Source organism: Phacochoerus africanus, chromosome 10 (assembly GCF_016906955.1).
Source record: "Phacochoerus africanus isolate WHEZ1 chromosome 10, ROS_Pafr_v1, whole genome shotgun sequence".
In the NCBI taxonomy this organism is placed as follows: Eukaryota; Metazoa; Chordata; class Mammalia; order Artiodactyla; family Suidae; genus Phacochoerus; species Phacochoerus africanus.
This window is the reverse complement of record NC_062553.1, coordinates 37,557,990-37,575,464: the sequence shown is the minus strand read 5'-3', so window position 1 is coordinate 37,575,464 and position 17,475 is coordinate 37,557,990. Positions and strand designations below refer to the sequence as shown.

Sequence of the window (17,475 nt, the reverse complement as noted above, 5' to 3'; positions counted from 1 at the left end):
AAGACCCATGGCCCCTCTACTACAAGTCTGTTGAGGCAGTTGGCACCGTTAACAGAAACCTATGATAGTTTCACATTATTTAATCTGTTGCTCATGTATCCACACACACCTTTTAGAGGGCTGTTTGTACGAAGCTTATTTCATGTCTCATGGCAAAGGATCCTATAAGTTCTGCCTGCTGTGAGAAGAAACATCACTTAGTTTTCCTTTTTTCCAGGAATATATAGTTTGGGATGGAGGAAAATTCAGGATTAAAAGAATCGCAAGAAATATTTTGGGGAGTTGCCATTGTGGCTCAGTGATAACGACCCCAACTAGTATCCATGAGGATTCGTGTTTGATCCCTGGCCTTGCTCAGTGGGTTAAGGAGCCGGTGTTGCTGTGAGCTGTGGTATAGGTCGCAGATGCAGCTTGGATCTATCATGGCTGTGGCTGTGGTTTAGGCCGGAAGCTGTAGCTCCAATTTGATCCCTAGCCTGGGAACCTCCACATGCCGTGGGAGTGGCCCTAAAAAGCAGAAAAAAAAAAAAAAGCATTTCTTACCTGGCAGTTCTTATATATTACGCAGTTATGTATTAAGACAATTCCATAGAAGGCCTAAGCTTAGCATCAGGAAAGACAAAAGGAGGAGACAGTTGCCTTCCCAATTTACCATAGAGAAGTAAGTTACAATTCTTAGAAGCATGATGGAGTTGTCACAGGTCATCAAATCAGCTATCTACACTGTGAAACCCAAATCACACTTCTGTTTATTTAAACCAAATTCCAGAATTTTCTGAAGGAAAGAAAATGATGACTAAACAAAACAAAAAACAGACTCTGCATCTTAAAAAATCTGGACGGTTATTTCATCTGGAAAATAGGCAGATCTTACCCCACAGTGTTCGTGGTTGTGGAGAGGTACCTTTTTCATTGTGCCAGATCCATCATAGAAATCTCCAATATTGAAGGTATTGGAATAATTGGAACAAACTCTCTTCCACTAGAACCATGTGCCACTGTTCTAAGTGTTTCTTGTGCCGGTTTTATATTTTTTAGGGCTGAACCTGTGGCATATGGAGATTCCCAGGCTAGGGGTCAAACTGAAGCTATAGCCACTGGCCAGCACCACAACCACAGCAACGCCAGATCCAAGCTGCATCTGTGACCTGCACCACAGCTCATGGCAATGTCGGATCCTTAACCCACTGAGCGAGGCCAGGGATCGAACCTGCATCCTCATGGATGCTACTCAGATTCATCTCTGCTGAGCCATGACGGGACCTCCCCAATCCTTCTGAGTTTTTGTTTCGTCCAGATTGCAATCCCACAGAAGAGCATCGCTGTGGAGACGGGCGCTGCATCGCCATAGAGTGGGTGTGTGACGGTGACCATGACTGTGTGGATAAGTCCGACGAGGTCAATTGCTGTGAGTGCCCCGCGGATTTTCATCTTGCTTATTTTCCCTCTTCTGCCTGTTTAGCCAGATACACAAGGTTCACCCTCTAAATGGATTCTTATACTTTGGTCGTAGCTTATAAAGATCAGGATTGAGTGATGTGATGACAGGGACAACGTAGTGTTACTGACGTCTGCATCTCTCTCCCCCAAACTCCGAGCCTAATGTGGTTGCTCTGGCAAGTAGGTGGCTGTGTTCTCTCTCCTTGTTCACAAAGCTCCTTTCCGCATCCGAGACTGTCAAAGGGGATGTTGTTCCCAGAGACCGGGGGACATCCCCTCTGCAGTCAGTGCATGAACAGTTAAGTTTCCCTGCAGGAGCTTCCAGACCTGCTGCCAGGCACCATGTGTTGGTGAACATGGAGAGAACTGGCAGAAAGAAGTGAGCGTTTGGTTTGATATAGTTACATCGTGTGAGAAACTATTATCATTTTAGAGCCTGTTGTGTTTCTGGATGATTAAACAGTCTTCGGGTAGCTAATGAAGTCAAGTATGGCTGGTCACTTTTTTTTCCCCCTAAAAACTACTGTATACTCAGTAGGGAATCATAAAATGATGGATGGAAGCAGCTAGGTGTTAAAGAGAGTAGTATTGCCTTGAAAGAGTTCATATGATGCATTTTATGCACGTTCAAACTAATTAAACTGCTTATTTCATCTTTTGCTATCAACAAAAGTAGAAAAAGTGGAGTTCCTATTGTGGTTCACTGGTTAATGAATCCGACTAGGAACCATGAGGTTGCGGGTTCAATCCCTGACCTTGCTCAGTGGGTTAAAGATCTGGCGTTGGCCATGAGCTGTGGTGTAGATTGCAGACATGGCTTGGATCTAGTATTTCTGTGGCTGTGGTGTAGACCTGCAGCTACAGCTCCAAATTGACCCCTAGCCTGGGAACCTCCATATGATGCAGGTGTGGGCCTAAAAAGCAAAAAAAAAAAAAAAAAAAAAATTAAGGATACATTTGTTCCTTTATGCCGAACATTCAGATATCTAGAACGTTTCTTGGTGATGCCAGAAAAACGGGAATCTGATATGATCTGCAGATGGAAAGAAGTACAGATAATCAAAGTGTGTCTTATTTTGGCCTTTCCTAGCATGTCACAGCCAGGGTCTGGTGGAATGCAGAAATGGACAGTGTGTCCCCAGCACTTTCTGGTGCGACGGAGATGAAGACTGTAAGGACGGAAGTGATGAGGAGAGTTGCAGCGATGGTAAGTATGTGTCCAGCCCCTGAGACAGTCCTTAGTGGCTGGGCTTTCCTTGAGGGCAAAGCAGAAAGTTGGAAATGTCCTAGGATTTCCACATAAATAATTCCAGAGTGCCCAGCACTGATCCTCGCAGCTCTGGTCAGCCAGGAACTCTTTCTTATGGTAATTAGAATTCACATGCAACTTACACTGAAAAATCCTCCCTAAGGGTGAAGAGCAGAGGTTAAACACTTAAACAGCATGGGTGGATTCAGCAATTTCATGGGGAAATATTGTGATAAAGAGAAAAGTGTAGCTTATAGTATTCAACTCAATTAGATTAGATTCCAGTTAGAAGGAACTGACTTCTCAAGTTAAATATAACGTCTCCCTAAAATAAACTTGTACACAGAAGCATTTTTTTTTTTTTTTTTTTTAAGGACTGTACCCGTGGCATATGGAAGTTCCCAGGCTAGGGGTCAAATTGGAGCTGCAGCTGCTGACCTACACCACAGCCACAGCAACTCAGGATTGGAGCAGCGTCTGTGACCTATACCACAGCTCATAGCAATGCTGGATCCTTAACCTACTAAATGGGGCCAGGGATCAAACCTGCATCCTCATGGATCCTAGTTGGGTTTGTTACTGCTGAACCACAATGGGAGCTCCCAGAGAAGCAGTTTAATGCCTCATATTACCAAGCAACATGCTTAAATACATTTTAAAAGGAGTCTGATAGTATCTGTGAAACCAAAAAAGAAAACATAAATCAAAAGTTGGTTTTTAAAATGTGTCTGTCAAATATCAGTTATATCTGGAATCTAATATACGGCACAAATGAACCTTCCCACAGAGAAGAAACTCATGGACTTGGAGAACAGACTTGTGGTTGCTGAGGGGGAGGGGGAGGGAGTGGGATGGATGGGGAATCTGGGGTTAATAGATGCAAACTATTGCCTTTGGAATGGATAAGCAATGAGAGCTTGCTGTATAGCACTGGGAACTATATCTAGTCACTTATGATGGAGCATGGTGGAGGATAATGTGAGAAAAAGAATGTGTATGTATGTGTGTGTGACTGGGTCACTTTGCGGTACTATAGAAATTGACAGAACACTGAAACCAACTACAATGGAAAAAATGAAATCATTATAAAATTAAAATAAAATATGCCTGTCAGAAAATAAAGGTACACACTGATTGTTTTAAGCCCCTATTTATGTAGAAACATCTCTCAGTCCAAGACTGGTAATATCTCTTGACTTAAAAATCACTGTATTTGTGCACAGGGAAACTGTATCTAATCTCTTGGGACAGACCATGATGGAAGATAGTATAAGGAAAGGAATATATGTATACACACACACACACACACACACACACGTGTGTATATATATGTATATGTATGACTGGGTTACTTTGCTGTACAGCAGAAACTTGGCACAACATTGAAAATCACCTATACATTAATAAAAAGTTTTTTAAATCACTGCATTTGTTTATATGTGACCTTGCCTCTTCCTAACATAGCTTAGTCGTTAAGAATGTGGATATCGTAGCCCAGCTGCCTGGGTTCAAACCCCAGCTCTGCCACTTCCTGGTTGACTTTAGGCCAATAACTTAACCCCGTTATGTCTCAGTTTCTGTGTCTGTAATCTCAGGATAATGATAACTACTTCATGGAGATGGCACATGGTGAGCACTGAGTAAATGTTAGCTCTGACCACCTGGCTGGTAGGTGAAGGCATGTCTTGGGCCATGTGTAGTCCAAATCGGCTGATAAGATTGGTCACCTGTCACTAAATGAGTCTTGTTGTAATGAATATTGGTCATTAGAATACCTTTAATGAAACTGCATTCTGGACCCAACAGGAGAGCCTTTTAATCCCAGATGATTCCATTAAGAACTGGACAAGGAGGAGTTCGTTTTACCAAATTTAAAATTCTTTTTTTTTTTTTGTCTTTTTGCCATTTTCTTGGGCCGCTCCTATGGCACATGGTGGTTCCCAGGCTAGGGGTCTAATCAGAGCTGCAGCCACCAGCCTATGCCACAGCCACAGCAATGTGGGATCTGAGCCACATCTGCAACCTACACCACAGCTCACGGCAACGCTGGATCCTTAACCCACTGAGCAAGGCCAGGGATCGAACCCACAACCTCATGTTTCCTAGTCGGATTTGTTAACCACTGAGCCACAATGAGAACTCCATGATTCCATTAAGAACTGGACAAGGAGGAGTTCGTTTTACCAATTTTAAAATTCAGAAGGAACTCCTTTTCTAGCCATGAGTTATGGTGTGTTTATCAGCCATTCACCTCCCTTTTGACCAAGTAGTTCTTTCTTCCCACTTAATTCAGTGCTGTTTGAAATACTTTGGGATCCTTTACTAGGCAGAGGCTGGATTTATAAATATTTCCTTACACGTGTGAGATGTAAGGAAGTCACATGATAAAATGGATTGAAAAGTAAAATTAGAGCACCTTTATATTCGTGGCATGCGGAATAGCTTACCGGACTGGGAGGCTCCTGGAGGGGGAGACGCGGTATAAATAATTGTGCTAGTCTGTGTCTACCTGTGCGGTGACATCGGCCAGGAGGGAAATGTCACCGCATGTGATGCCTGTCCTGGGCAAGGGCCTCTGGGAAGCTAAGACCTGGAGACTGCGTGCAGTTAGCAAAGGAGGGTGGGATGGAGAAAGCATTTCAGACACAGGGAACCCCCTGGCTAAAGACCCTGAGGCGGGAAGGAGCGAGGTAGCTCAGGGTCGTGGGAGGAAAGCACTGCGATCAGAGAGCTGAGAGGGAAGGGGAGCGAGTGACAGCAGGGTGACAGTCAGCAGTGGGGGCAGGCTGGTTCTGCTCTCCCAGGGTGGGAGGGGGCAGGGACCACTTCTCCCAGGACCTGGGGCCTATTCAAGATTTAGGCCTTTACGACCCTCAGTCTTGCTCTCAGTCTCCCTCTTTCGTCTCCCTTAACCTCCAGTGACTCCAGTCTGTGTACTTTTTTTTTTTTTCCCTTTTCTTTTCTTTTTTGGCTGCCCCCCTGGTGAATGGAGTGGCAGGGCCAGGGATCAGCTCTGACCTGAAGTTGCAGCCTACGCCACAGCCGTGGCCATGCCAGATCCTTGACCCATGGTGCCAGGCTGGGGATTGAGCCTGTATCCTGATGCTGCAGAGGTGCTGCCAATCCCCATTGTGCCACCACAGGAACTCCAGCCTGTATATTTTAAACTTCAGGGCATTGCATATCCTGCTATCTGCTTGGGAAACCCACCCCTCCTCTTATCCCAGCTTACTGGATCTGCCTGAAGAACTCCTTTGAGAAGCTTTACTCTTGCTGCCCTAGTTGGTTTTTATTGCTTTTTATGTGTACCTTCAGTGGAGCAGTGATCACATGGCATTGCAAAGTTCTGTTCATGATGATTCCCTAATCAGAGTAGAAACTCTGCTTTTTAAAATCTTTTAATACTCAGTGCCTAGCTTGTCACATAAGTTGTCACATAGCAGGCACTTAATATTGCCTGAAATAATGAATGCATGCTGTCTTTTTTCTTTTTTTCTTTTTTTTTTTTTGGTCTTTTTATGGCCACACCTGCGGCATATGGCATATGGAGGTTCCCAGGCTAGGGGTCTTTTTGGAGCCATAGCTACCAGCCTTCGCCAGAGCCACAGCAACAGGGATCCGAGCCACGTCTGCGACCTACACCACAGCTCACGGCAACGCTGGATCCTTAACCCACTGAGTGAGGCCAGGGATTGAACCCGCCACCTCATGGTTCCTAGTCAGCTTCATTAACCACCGAGCCACGATGGGAACTCCGCATGCTGTCTTAATTTTTTTTATTGCATCCATGGCATGTGAAAGTTCCGGGCCAGGAATCAAACCTGCATCACAGCAGCGACTCGAGCTACTGTGATGGCAGATCCTTAACCCACGGAGACACCAGGGAACTCCAAAAAAAACTTCTTTAAGAGACTAAATTCATGGAACTTAGCCTGGTTTACTTAGCAAAAAGTTTGACCTGCTAACATTAAAAAAAAAAGGGAGTGGGAGTTCCCATTGTGGCTCAGCGGAAACGAATCTGACTAGCATCCATGAGGACTCAGGTTCGATCCCTGGCCTTGCTCAGTGGCTTAATGAACCGGTGTTGCTATGAGCTGTGGTGTAGATCCCAGACACAGCTGGGATCTGGCATTGTTGTGGCTGTGGCATAGGCCAGAGATTCCCTAGCCTGGGAATCTCCATTTGCCATGGGTGCGGGCCTAAAAAGACAAAAAAAGGGGGGAGGTAATATCTCTTTTCTGCAAGGCCATGATATATAGTGTTGTAATGAATGGTACCAGGAGGAAGAAAGAATCCGGTATAATGCATATTGTTTTAGAATTATAGATAGAATGATTGTATATATACCCATCTTGTTATTTATATTTTAAAATGCCTTGCAAGATGTGCTAGACTCTAGATGACGTGTCTCAAAGTTATTGGTTACAATAGGGGAGAGTTAGGGAATAGGCAGTAATTTATTACCTTATCCATTTAATCTTCAGATGACCAGGAAATCAATGGGAAAAGCAGTTTCCTCTCTAAATACCTTAAGGAAAAGCCATTAGGCTGACGTTACTGTTGTCCTTCACTTGGAAACTAGAAACCCAATTCTCAGGATGTTGTAGCTAGGTCACTGATACTTTCCAAGGATACACGGAAAATAAGGATAACAGCTGCATAAGACTATGATAAAGTATCTTTATTGTGTTGATGTTGATGCCCTATTTACTAGTAAGGAAAGCATCTTCCTTAGAAGACTAGAGTTGGGATCAACTGAGTCTTAAAAATATTGGCCTTGCGCTCCCATCACTTGAATTTTCTTGTGTCACCTGCATGCACCCATGTAAATAGAAAATGCTACCTTTTGCATGAAAAGCAACCATGACCTGTTTTTAAAGGATGGGGTGCCTCTCAGTTTCTTCATTCCAGCAGAATCCTTCTGGAATAATGGTGTTGTATTTAGTTGCTGGGAAAATTAATCCAGAAAGCACCAACTCAACGTGTGTTTAATATTTTTGGAGAACTTGGAAAGAAATGAAAGCTGTTTCATCTCCCGGCTCCACCAGACGTTCTTGATCCTTTAGATCCTCATATAAAGAATTTACAGATGTTGATGAAAGTGAATGTGCCTTTCCCCACCTCTGTAGGTCAGACTCCGTGTCAAGAAGGAGACCAACGATGCCTCTACAGTTCCTGCCTTGATTCATGTGCTGGTGGCTCTCTTTGTGACCCAGGCAACAGTCCGAATAACTGTAGTAAGTACAGCCGCTGGCAAACACAACCACGTGTCAGGATATGCACTTGGCTTTTCCCTTTTGCATTGACATTAAACTGCTGGAGTCTGGAATGCCTCCAAAATATGTATATACATACCTCCCCCCCCCCTTTTGAAAGCTTGCCTGTGGTAGCAGAAAAGAAGCAAAATGGTCTTAATTAACTTAAATCATAAACAAATGTGTCATCATGCAAGGGCTATAAATCCATATTACTTAATGTCATTACCATGACTTTCTACTCAGCATCAGCTCCTTTATATTCTTGTCTTGGCTTCGGCTGCTGGCAGATGCTATCTTTCTTCCTTTTTAAAGCCCAGCTTCAAAACTGGAAACTGTATCCCAGAAGCAAATCGGAAGTTCCCCTAAATGGCTGCATGAAACTTCAGTGGTCTGCTCTTGCAATAAAATTTGTTCTCGCCCTTCCAGTAACTTTGCTAACCTCTAAAGATCCTGCTGCCATTATGTTCATTGGTGTCGGTGACAATGGGACCACTCCAAATGCTGTAGACAGGTGGCTGTCTCCAAGCTGGCTTCAGGAGGAGGAATATTAGGGGAAGATGGAATAGGCAGGAGTAGCAGACAGACTCTCACGGGAAATGTAAAAGGAATCAGAAAGCCCCCAAAGACTCAGATTTCCAGCAATGGTGTCTTACTTCTGAGCTTTGCTTTCATATTCTACACCTTTCTTTCACGTTTTAGAATTAATTTTTGGCTTCCCTATCAGCATGGGCTTGAGACTGAGAAACAGGACTGTCAGCTTTCCATGGGCAAGAAGGTCCCTGGAAGCTGGGAAGTTGCAAGGCTTAAGGGTCCCTGCATTTGCTGAAGTTTTTGGATCGTGGTTCTCCTCTGTGACCTTTCTGGGTCAATGCAGAGCTTATGGGGGGCCCCATACCCATTAGGGGACCTCAAGAGGTGAAAACAGTGGGCTGGTGAGGCGTCTCAGGGAGAAAGCCCATGGAAAACCTGGATTGATGAGGTTTTTTGTTTGTTTTCATGAGCACTGAGTAACTGGCTGAAAGCACCATATCCAACCCTCCTCCATTTCCTATAGGAGAGAACAGTGCAGGTAGTTATCAATCTGATCACTAAGATGCACTACGATTTTATTCTGTCTAAACTGATTACATAGATGCGTATATGTATAGGGGTGTGGGTGTGTGTGTGTGTGTGTGTATGTATGTATGTATGAATGTGTATATGGTTATATATATGTATGTGGATATGGTTCGACTTTGCTCATCTTCCCATCCTCGCTGGAACACTTTCAGAATCTTTTTGTTTGTTTGTTTGTTTGTTTGGGTTTTTTTTTACCTTTTAGGGCTGCACCTGTGGCATATGGAAGTTCCCAGGCTAGGGGTTGAATCAGCGCTACAGCTGCCAGCCTATACCACACCCACAGCAGTGCCAGATCCAAACTGCGTCTGTGACCTACACTGCAGCTTGTGGCAACACCAGATCCTTAACCCACTGAGCGAGGCCAGGGATTGAATCTGCATCCTCATGGATACTAGTTGGGTTCTCAACCCACTCATTCACAAGAGGACCTCCCAGAATCATTTTTTTTTTTACTTCACCTTGAACTTGGGCTGCAGAATTGGGAACAGTGACAATGCTGTCTCAGACATGTGTATCTTACTACAGTTTTGTCTGACATGGAATGGCACTTACTGTTAAATGTTGAAAAAAAAAAATTAAAAGAGCCATGTTTGCCCATGTCACATTTAGGCGGGAAGTAACAGGGTTTATGTTGCTCTGTCTCTTCTACCCTTCAAATATTTCAAGATTAAAAAAAAATAAATATCACCTGTCAAAGAAAGAGCTTGTAGGGAGGGCAACAGATAACTCAGCCCATATGTATATCCACCCAGTATTGACAGTGTGCCTGTGATGACCCAGGCAGGCAATGGGCACAGGGCACTTTAATGGCAAAGAAAGGAGATATGATTCCAGCCTCTCTGTTAATAACTTTTCAGCAGGGGGATCATCTGCCAAATACTCAGGTATATGACATGGGTTTTCTTTCTAGGTTCTTCAAATACACTCAGAGTTTCCCTAGCATCTCACTGTCTCACCAGCTTCCTCTTTCTTCACAGATGATCTTGCCAGGTTCTCTGTGTATACATTCCACAAACATTTGAACACCTCACTCCTTCTGAATTCCAGGCACTATGCCAGTCACTGGTCCCCCTTCCTTCTGTGTTATTAAAAGCAGTGTAAATGGGAGTTCCCGTTGTGGCTCAGCAGATTAAAAACCTGACTAGTATCCATGAGGACGTGGGTTTGATCCCTGGCCTCACTCAGTGGGTTCAGGATCCAGCATTGCCGTGAGCTGTGGTGGATGTAGGTGGCAGACTCAGCTTAGATCTGGTGTGGCTGTGGCTGTGGCATAGGCTGGCAGCTGCAGCTCCGATTCAACCCCTAGCCTGGGAACCTCCATATGCTGCAGGTGCAGCCCTAAAAAGACAAAAAGCAAATAAAAAAATAAAAGCAGCATATGTGCCTACCTTCTCCTTGAGTATAGAGATGTTGTTCCTTATTTTTCAGGATGGTAGGTGTGAACTTGGTTCTCTGTAAATATGGGCAAGTGGCATCTCCTCTCAGAAAACTCTTCATGCACTTGAAAATGTCATTAATTGTTTAAAGGTCTTTGCCACTGTCACAGACTATTGTTATATAGATGCTTAGAGACAACCAAAGAGCACTGTCTTTCTCTGGCTCCCTTCCAATGGGAAAATTAGTTTAGAGGATGTGGGTATTCTGCCTGGTAGAGTCAGCCTCTCACTGGAGTGGCTGGGAGGCTAGCCTTAAAGACAATGGTTCTTGCCATCCCATAAAATATTATATAACACAACTCTTTCTTCCTTCCTTCCTTCTTTCCTCCCTTCCCTTCCCTTCCCCTTCCTTCCTTCCTTCCGCTTTTTGGGGCCACACCTGTAGCATATGGAAGTTCCCAGGCTAGGGATCAAATCGGAGCTATAGCTGCCAGCCTACACCACAGCCACAGCAATGCCAGATCCGAGCTGCATCTTTGAGTTATACCACAGCTCATGGCAATGCTAGATCCTTAACCCACTGAGCCAGCTCAGGGATTGAACCCGCATCCTCATGGATCCCAGTCAAGTTCGTTAACTGCTGAGCCACAAAGGGAACTCCTATATGACTTTTTCATGGTCCCTGAAGACATGCTGGAAGGGACCCAGGCCTCAGTATTTTTACAGCTCCCCAGGTGACCCCATGTGCAGCCAAGATGGAGAATGATGGCTTTAGTGGCCTGACCAGGCTGCTGGGGTCAATGACATTCCTGAAACTGGATGACATTCACGGTTTTCATACTTTTCAATGAAGAAGGGACATGTTTATCTCAGATTCCCAGAAATGCCTATAATTTAAAAAAGCCTGAAGAACAGATGACATTGTGTACTGATAGGCTTGAAGTATCTTGGTATCACCACACTCACTCAAGCCCAGAATCTTTACCACATTTGCACCCTGCTGGGAGGCAAAGTGCAGCCATCTCCTTGCCTTGGGGGTAGGAGCAGGAATCTTATGTCCTCTCAGCTTGGACTGTTGTGGATGGACTGATCCATCACTTCCACCTTGTCCTGTTCAATCTGGACAGCTCGGGGAACCTGGCAGAACAAGCCACCCCCCGGGCTTGTGTCCCACCTCTTTGTGCTCGTGATCACTACACAGCAAGCCGGGTATGACTGCCATGCCTCAGGGACCCTCCCAAGTTTCCCGTAGGGTTCCATCATTCTTTAATTGTGCATGTGCACGAATGCATTTTTTTCCTCCAACACTTGGTTGGTTGGTTGGTTGGTTTGTTAGGGCCACACGTGCAGCATCTGGAGGTTCCCAGGCGAGGGGTCCAATTGGAGCTGCAGCTGCCTGGCCTAGGCCACAGCCACAGCAGTGCCAGATCCAAGCCATATCTGAGACCTACACCACAGCTCACGCCCACACTGGATCCTTAACCCACTGAGCAAGGCCAGGGATGGAACCCGCATCCTTTTGGATACCAGTCGGATTTGCTACCCCCAAGCCACCACAGAAACTCCGAAACCCTTATTTTTAATAGCCCAGAAGGAATGAGGATCAGGGGCTAGTCCAGTGCCGCACTCAGAAAAGAGGGTATTTGAATATTTGCTAAGTATATATGAAGAGAACATCTGTGGTGAATGAGGAAGCTGATGAGACTGTGAGATACTAGGGAAACTGAATATATTTGAAGAGAACCTAGAAAGAAAACTGAAGTTGTATACATGAATGGGGAGATAGCACTGTGTTCCTTGTGCTGAAAAGTTACCTCCAGGAGAAAATGAACAGCTTTGGTCTTCGAATAATTTCTCAGTGGTCTGTCCATTTCTCACCTTCTCTTTGCAATTTCTAGTTGGAAGGAACAGATAGCATAGGGGTATGGTCAAAAAGCCAAACGCCGTAACGGTTAAGGACTTTAGTTCTTGGGAACAAGTGATAGATGAGAGGAATGATCTTTTTCTAAAAGTCTGCCCAACTAGTAAGTGAAAAATAAATGACTGAGCTGCAGTGTTACCATTTGGTAACCAAGAGAATAAATGGGCCAAGGCATGGAGTGTGGCTATACAGCTGTGGACGTTATGAGAGGTCAACAGACAGATGTGTTTTTTTTTTGTTTGTTGTTGTTTGTTTGTTTTTGTCTTTTGTCTTTTTAGAGCCACACCCACGGCATATGGAGGTTCCCAAGCTAGGGGTTGAATCGGAGCTGTAGTAGCTGGCCTACGCCAGAGCCACAGCAATGCCAGATCTGAACCGCATCTGCGACCTACACCACAGCTCACAGCAACACCGGATCCTTAACCCACTGAGCAAGACCAGGGATCGAACCCGCAACCTCATGGTTCCTAGTCAGAGTCATTAACCACTGAGCCACAGCGGAAACTCCAGACGTGTCTTCTGATGAAAGAGCACTGCAGAGTCTTGCCAAAGAGATGAAACCTAATCAGCCCCCAGCTTCAGCTGCCAGTGTTGAGGATACAAGGAACCCAGGGGAGCATGTTCAACCTCACCAGGCGTGTATAGTCAGCAAAATCCACGCCCTGGCACACTTGGCAGGTCAAGTCCCCGGATTCTTCTCTAGTCAAACATTAAGGAAACATAAAAAGATGGGAGGGGGGATACAGATATTATAAGACACTTAAGATAGGTTTCCAAAAGTGGGTAAGCTTAAAGCATAGTATGTGGTGTGTGGCACACACTTAGGTAATAAAACTGTGAAGAAGAACAAGGAAGTGATGGCTCTGAAGCTCAGTAGTTCCTCTGGGGAAAGGAGAAGGCTGGCATCAGACAGGGTATATGGAAGGCCACCTGGGATGGCTGGCAAAGTTCCTTTTCTTGGAGTTCCCTCTGTGGAGGAACAGGATCCATGGTGTCTCTGCATCTTCAGGATGTAAGTTCTATCTCTAGCCCGGCATAGTGGGTTAAAGGATCCAGCTGCGGGGTAATTCGCCACTGTGTCTCAGATTGGATCCCTGGCCTGGGAGCTCCACATGTGGTGGGGTGCCCAAAAAAGAAAAAAAAAAAAATCCAAGTTCAATTTCTTGACCTGGGTGGTGGTTACAAGCCTGTTTACCTTATAACAATAGCTCTTCAGATTATTAAAAATAATGATAGAGATTTAAAGTTTGAGACAAAGCTGAATCTTGGAATTGTATATATGCCAGTGGATGATGGAAGTGACATTTTCTCATGTTGGTGACTATCATCCGTTGCATGATTTCCAAAGGCTCTGGGGCAGAGATGTAACATGGTTTCGTTAACAATCCTGTCTTTAGGTTGTATTTATTAACAAATCTTGTTTCAGACTTCGAAAGGTGGGCTACAATTGAGACTCAATCATGATCATTTTGATTATTTTTTCCATAGATATTTATTACACCTCATCTATGTTGAGCTTGCCCTGCCAGGCACTGCCTCAAAAGCTCATTGAAAACAGCCGCGAGGCAGCGCAACATCCTCACATGTTTGTGACGCGATCGCCCTCTAGTGGCTGTTGTAAGTCAGGCTTGTGAGTGCGTTTTCCTGCTTAAGATGAAAGTTTATTGATATCATAAATCATAGAATTTGAGGTTACCAGATATATTGAGAGTTTATCTTGCTTAGCACTCTGTGAAGAATGCCTTTATTAAGCAACAAAACACAAGATTCAACCAACTTTATCACATTCGATAAAGGTCTCAGAATAATATATGATTGTAACTTAATCCTTTCATTTCCCTTAGCTCTGAAACACTTAAAGGCTATATCTTATCTCAGATTAAAAGTGCATATCAAAAGAGAGAAAAGTTATCCATATGAAATGTCTATTAGTCATCTCAATGAAATAAACTGATAAAAAGTTAAAACTTGATAGGGTGGTTGCGGAAGAGAGAGAAAAAAAATCTACAGGGAAAAAAAGACTGCATCAAAATACATGTGAATCATCCCATTTTTATAAATTATAAATATATTAAATTAGGAAAGATGTAGGGTTTGAGCTGGATTGATTTGCAAGGTAATCAAGCGACAAAGAGAGTTGCATCGTAATGAGAATAGGATGGCTCTGCTTTGGCAAAAGCAAATGAAGACAAATCTCTGCCTGAGTGTGTAAATGCTTGTGTGTAAATATGAGCAAGTGGAAGGAAGGATTAAACCCATCTGTTTGCTCTGAAGGAAGGTAAGAGAAAGGGAGGTAGGGAGATGAAGAACTTTTCCTAAATGCACCTTTGTATTGTTTTTTATTATTACAAGAAAGATGCATTTCTTTTTTTTTTTTTTGGTGTAATTGGAAATCAAAACATTTCAGTATTGCTCCTCTTTCACAAATCAAAGAAGGGATAAGCTGAATCAACCCCATACCTGCTCCATCTCTTTCCTTCGGTTCAACCTCTAGAAATTCTCAGGATTATGCTGGCTTTACACTGTTACTTCTTCCCCAGTAAACTGAGAGTCTTATACACCTGGTCCAGGAGATTTTTTAATCTGGCCAATGTCAGGCCCCTTATCAGCATAATCTCTGTGAAGCCCTCAGATCCTTTAGACGAGAAATAGTCCCAGGGCTGTTTTAATATTTCACTGCAGTCCTTACTGCTAATCTAGTTGCCTGCATGCCACTTCTTAGTCAAATAACTCAATTTAACTTGAATTATTGATTTATTTTATTGGGCCTCACCTGTTGGCACATAGAAGTTCCCAGACCAGGAATCAAACCTGTGCCACACCAGCGATCTGAGCCACAGTGACAACAGCAGAGCCTTAACCTGATGAGCCACCAGGGAACTCCTAAGTAATTACTCTTAATAAGCCCTGGAGTCTTTGGTGGGCCTGGCCTGTTTTTTAGCAAGACACTCCCTTGATTACCTTTCTCCTGGGAATGTGGTACGTCTACGAATACAGAGAACAGCGAACTGTTCTACCACATTCCTGCAAATCTCACTCATCCTGGGAAGGCTTTGGAGCTGCAGTGTCCACCTTGTCCCTCCCTCCCCTGGGGGCTCTAGCTTTTTGTTCAGCACTGTCCTCCTAGCCTGTTAATACCACAGCTACCTGCACGTGTGTCTTTCTTCCTCTGGAGACTTGGCCTCAAGGACAGGGACTTTCGTTATATTTTAAAGGACCCAGGATAGCTTCTGATGTTTTCTCCCCTCCTCTCCTTCCTAATTCTCGAAAAATGCTTGGCGCAGGCTTCGAGATCAAGAAATAAGGTTTCCAGGGAACTATAAAATATCTTATAATAAACTATAATGGAAAAGAATCTGAAAAAGAATTAATTATATACAATGTGTGTGTATATTAACATACAAATAAATAACATTATATATTTATTATATATTATATAATATGTATATGTGTGTGTATATGTGTATATATACATATAAATATACATGGAAGGCTTCCTGGGAGAGGTGTTTGTGCTGAGTGCTGCAGACCAAGGAGAAGTTAGCTTGGTGGGGAAGATGGGAAAGGATTATTCCAGGCAGCAGGTGCACTACGTACCCGGCAGCTAGAACCATGATTGCATCTGAGGGGTGATGACAAGTATGTGAAGGAAAGAAGGAGAGAAAAGCTAACAAGACCCACAAAGGCACGTGGTCCTTCAAATGTCTCATGTTGCCAAGGAACTATTGCTGATGAGATAGTCATAGGTGATGAGGCTGAAAAGTTAGGCTGTGATCTGGACTGTGAAATAGCCTTGGGTTAGGAATCATTTCACTGTCAATGGATGTCTAATGGCTATCTAACAGACCTCAGCCTACCCTTGCCCTGAAAGATGTAGCCTTATACATCGATCAATAATAAAACAATAGAGGAGTTCCCGTCGTGGCGCAGTGGTTAACGAATCTGACTAGGAACCATGAGGTTGCAGGTTCGGTCCCTGCCCTTGCTCAGTGGGTTAACGATCCGGCGTTGCCATGAGCTGTGGTGTAGGTCGCAGACACAGCTCAGATCCCGCGTTGCTGTGGCTCTGGCGTAGGCCGGTGGCTACAGCTCCGATTTGACCCCTAGCCTGGGAACCTCCATATGCCGCAGGAGCGGCCCAAGAAATAGCAACAACAACAACAACAACAAAAAAAAGACAAAAAAAATAATAAAACAATAGAAAAAGTCATCTAATTGCCAATATAGCCAAATTCATTGATTCTCTTTCAATGGCTGTGAAGATGTTGGAGGATATACTAGTTTGGCAGTAAACGATAGGAAGTTCCCATCATGGCTCAACAGGTTAAGACCCTGACTAGTGATCATGAGGATGTGAGTTTGTTCCCTGGCCTCACTCAATGGAGTTAAGGATCCAGCGTTGGTGTGGCTGTGGCATAGGCCGGCAGCTGCAGCTCCAATTCAATCCCTATCCCGGGAACTTCCATATGCCACAGGTGAGGCCCTAAAAAAAAAATTTTTTTTTAAGATTTTAAAAAAAAGGAGTTCCCACTGTGGCACAATGGGTTTGGTAGCATTCTGCACTGGGATTCAGGTTTGATCCCCCGCCCAGCACAGTGGGTTGGGGATCTGGCATTGCCGAATCTGAGGCTTGGGTCATAACTGTGGCTGGCCTGGGAACTCCATATGCTGCCTTGGTGGCCACCAAAAAAAAAAAAAAGTAAAGATAAATCAGAAATAGAAGACAAATTAAAGTGAATAAAAGGAATCAGGAAAGGGAGTTGCTTTCAGATGAGAAGAACCAAGGGAAAAAATGAGAGGTATTCTAAAACATGCATGCTGTGCACAGTGCTAAAACATGCATGCTGTGCACAACTACATGTGCAGAAATGAATCTTGGCTTTTCAAGAAACTTCACTAGCCACACTGTCTCTCTTTTGATGGCAATCTTTTTTTTTTTCCTGCTTTTTAGGGCCACACCTGTGGCATATAGAAGCTCCAGGCTAGGGGTTGAATCGGAGCTGCAACAGCCAGCCTACATAACAGCCACAGCAACTCTGGATCCTTAACCCAAAGAACAAGCCCAGGGATCCAACCCGCATCCTCATGGATACCAGTTGGCTTCACTACCAC

General features: G+C 44.1%; 1 protein-coding gene across 1 annotated transcript in view; it reads left to right on the top strand.

The window, feature by feature from the left end:
• The window catches only part of CORIN (corin, serine peptidase), a 109,281-nt gene that overhangs the window by 20,220 nt on the left and 71,586 nt on the right, over positions 1-17,475 (top strand). Inside the window, exons 4-6 of the mRNA XM_047798095.1 lie at positions 1,298-1,408; positions 2,531-2,647; positions 7,819-7,926. Coding sequence (XP_047654051.1) covers positions 1,298-1,408; positions 2,531-2,647; positions 7,819-7,926 — 336 coding nt within the window. The remainder of the gene's footprint in view (positions 1-1,297; positions 1,409-2,530; positions 2,648-7,818; positions 7,927-17,475) is intronic.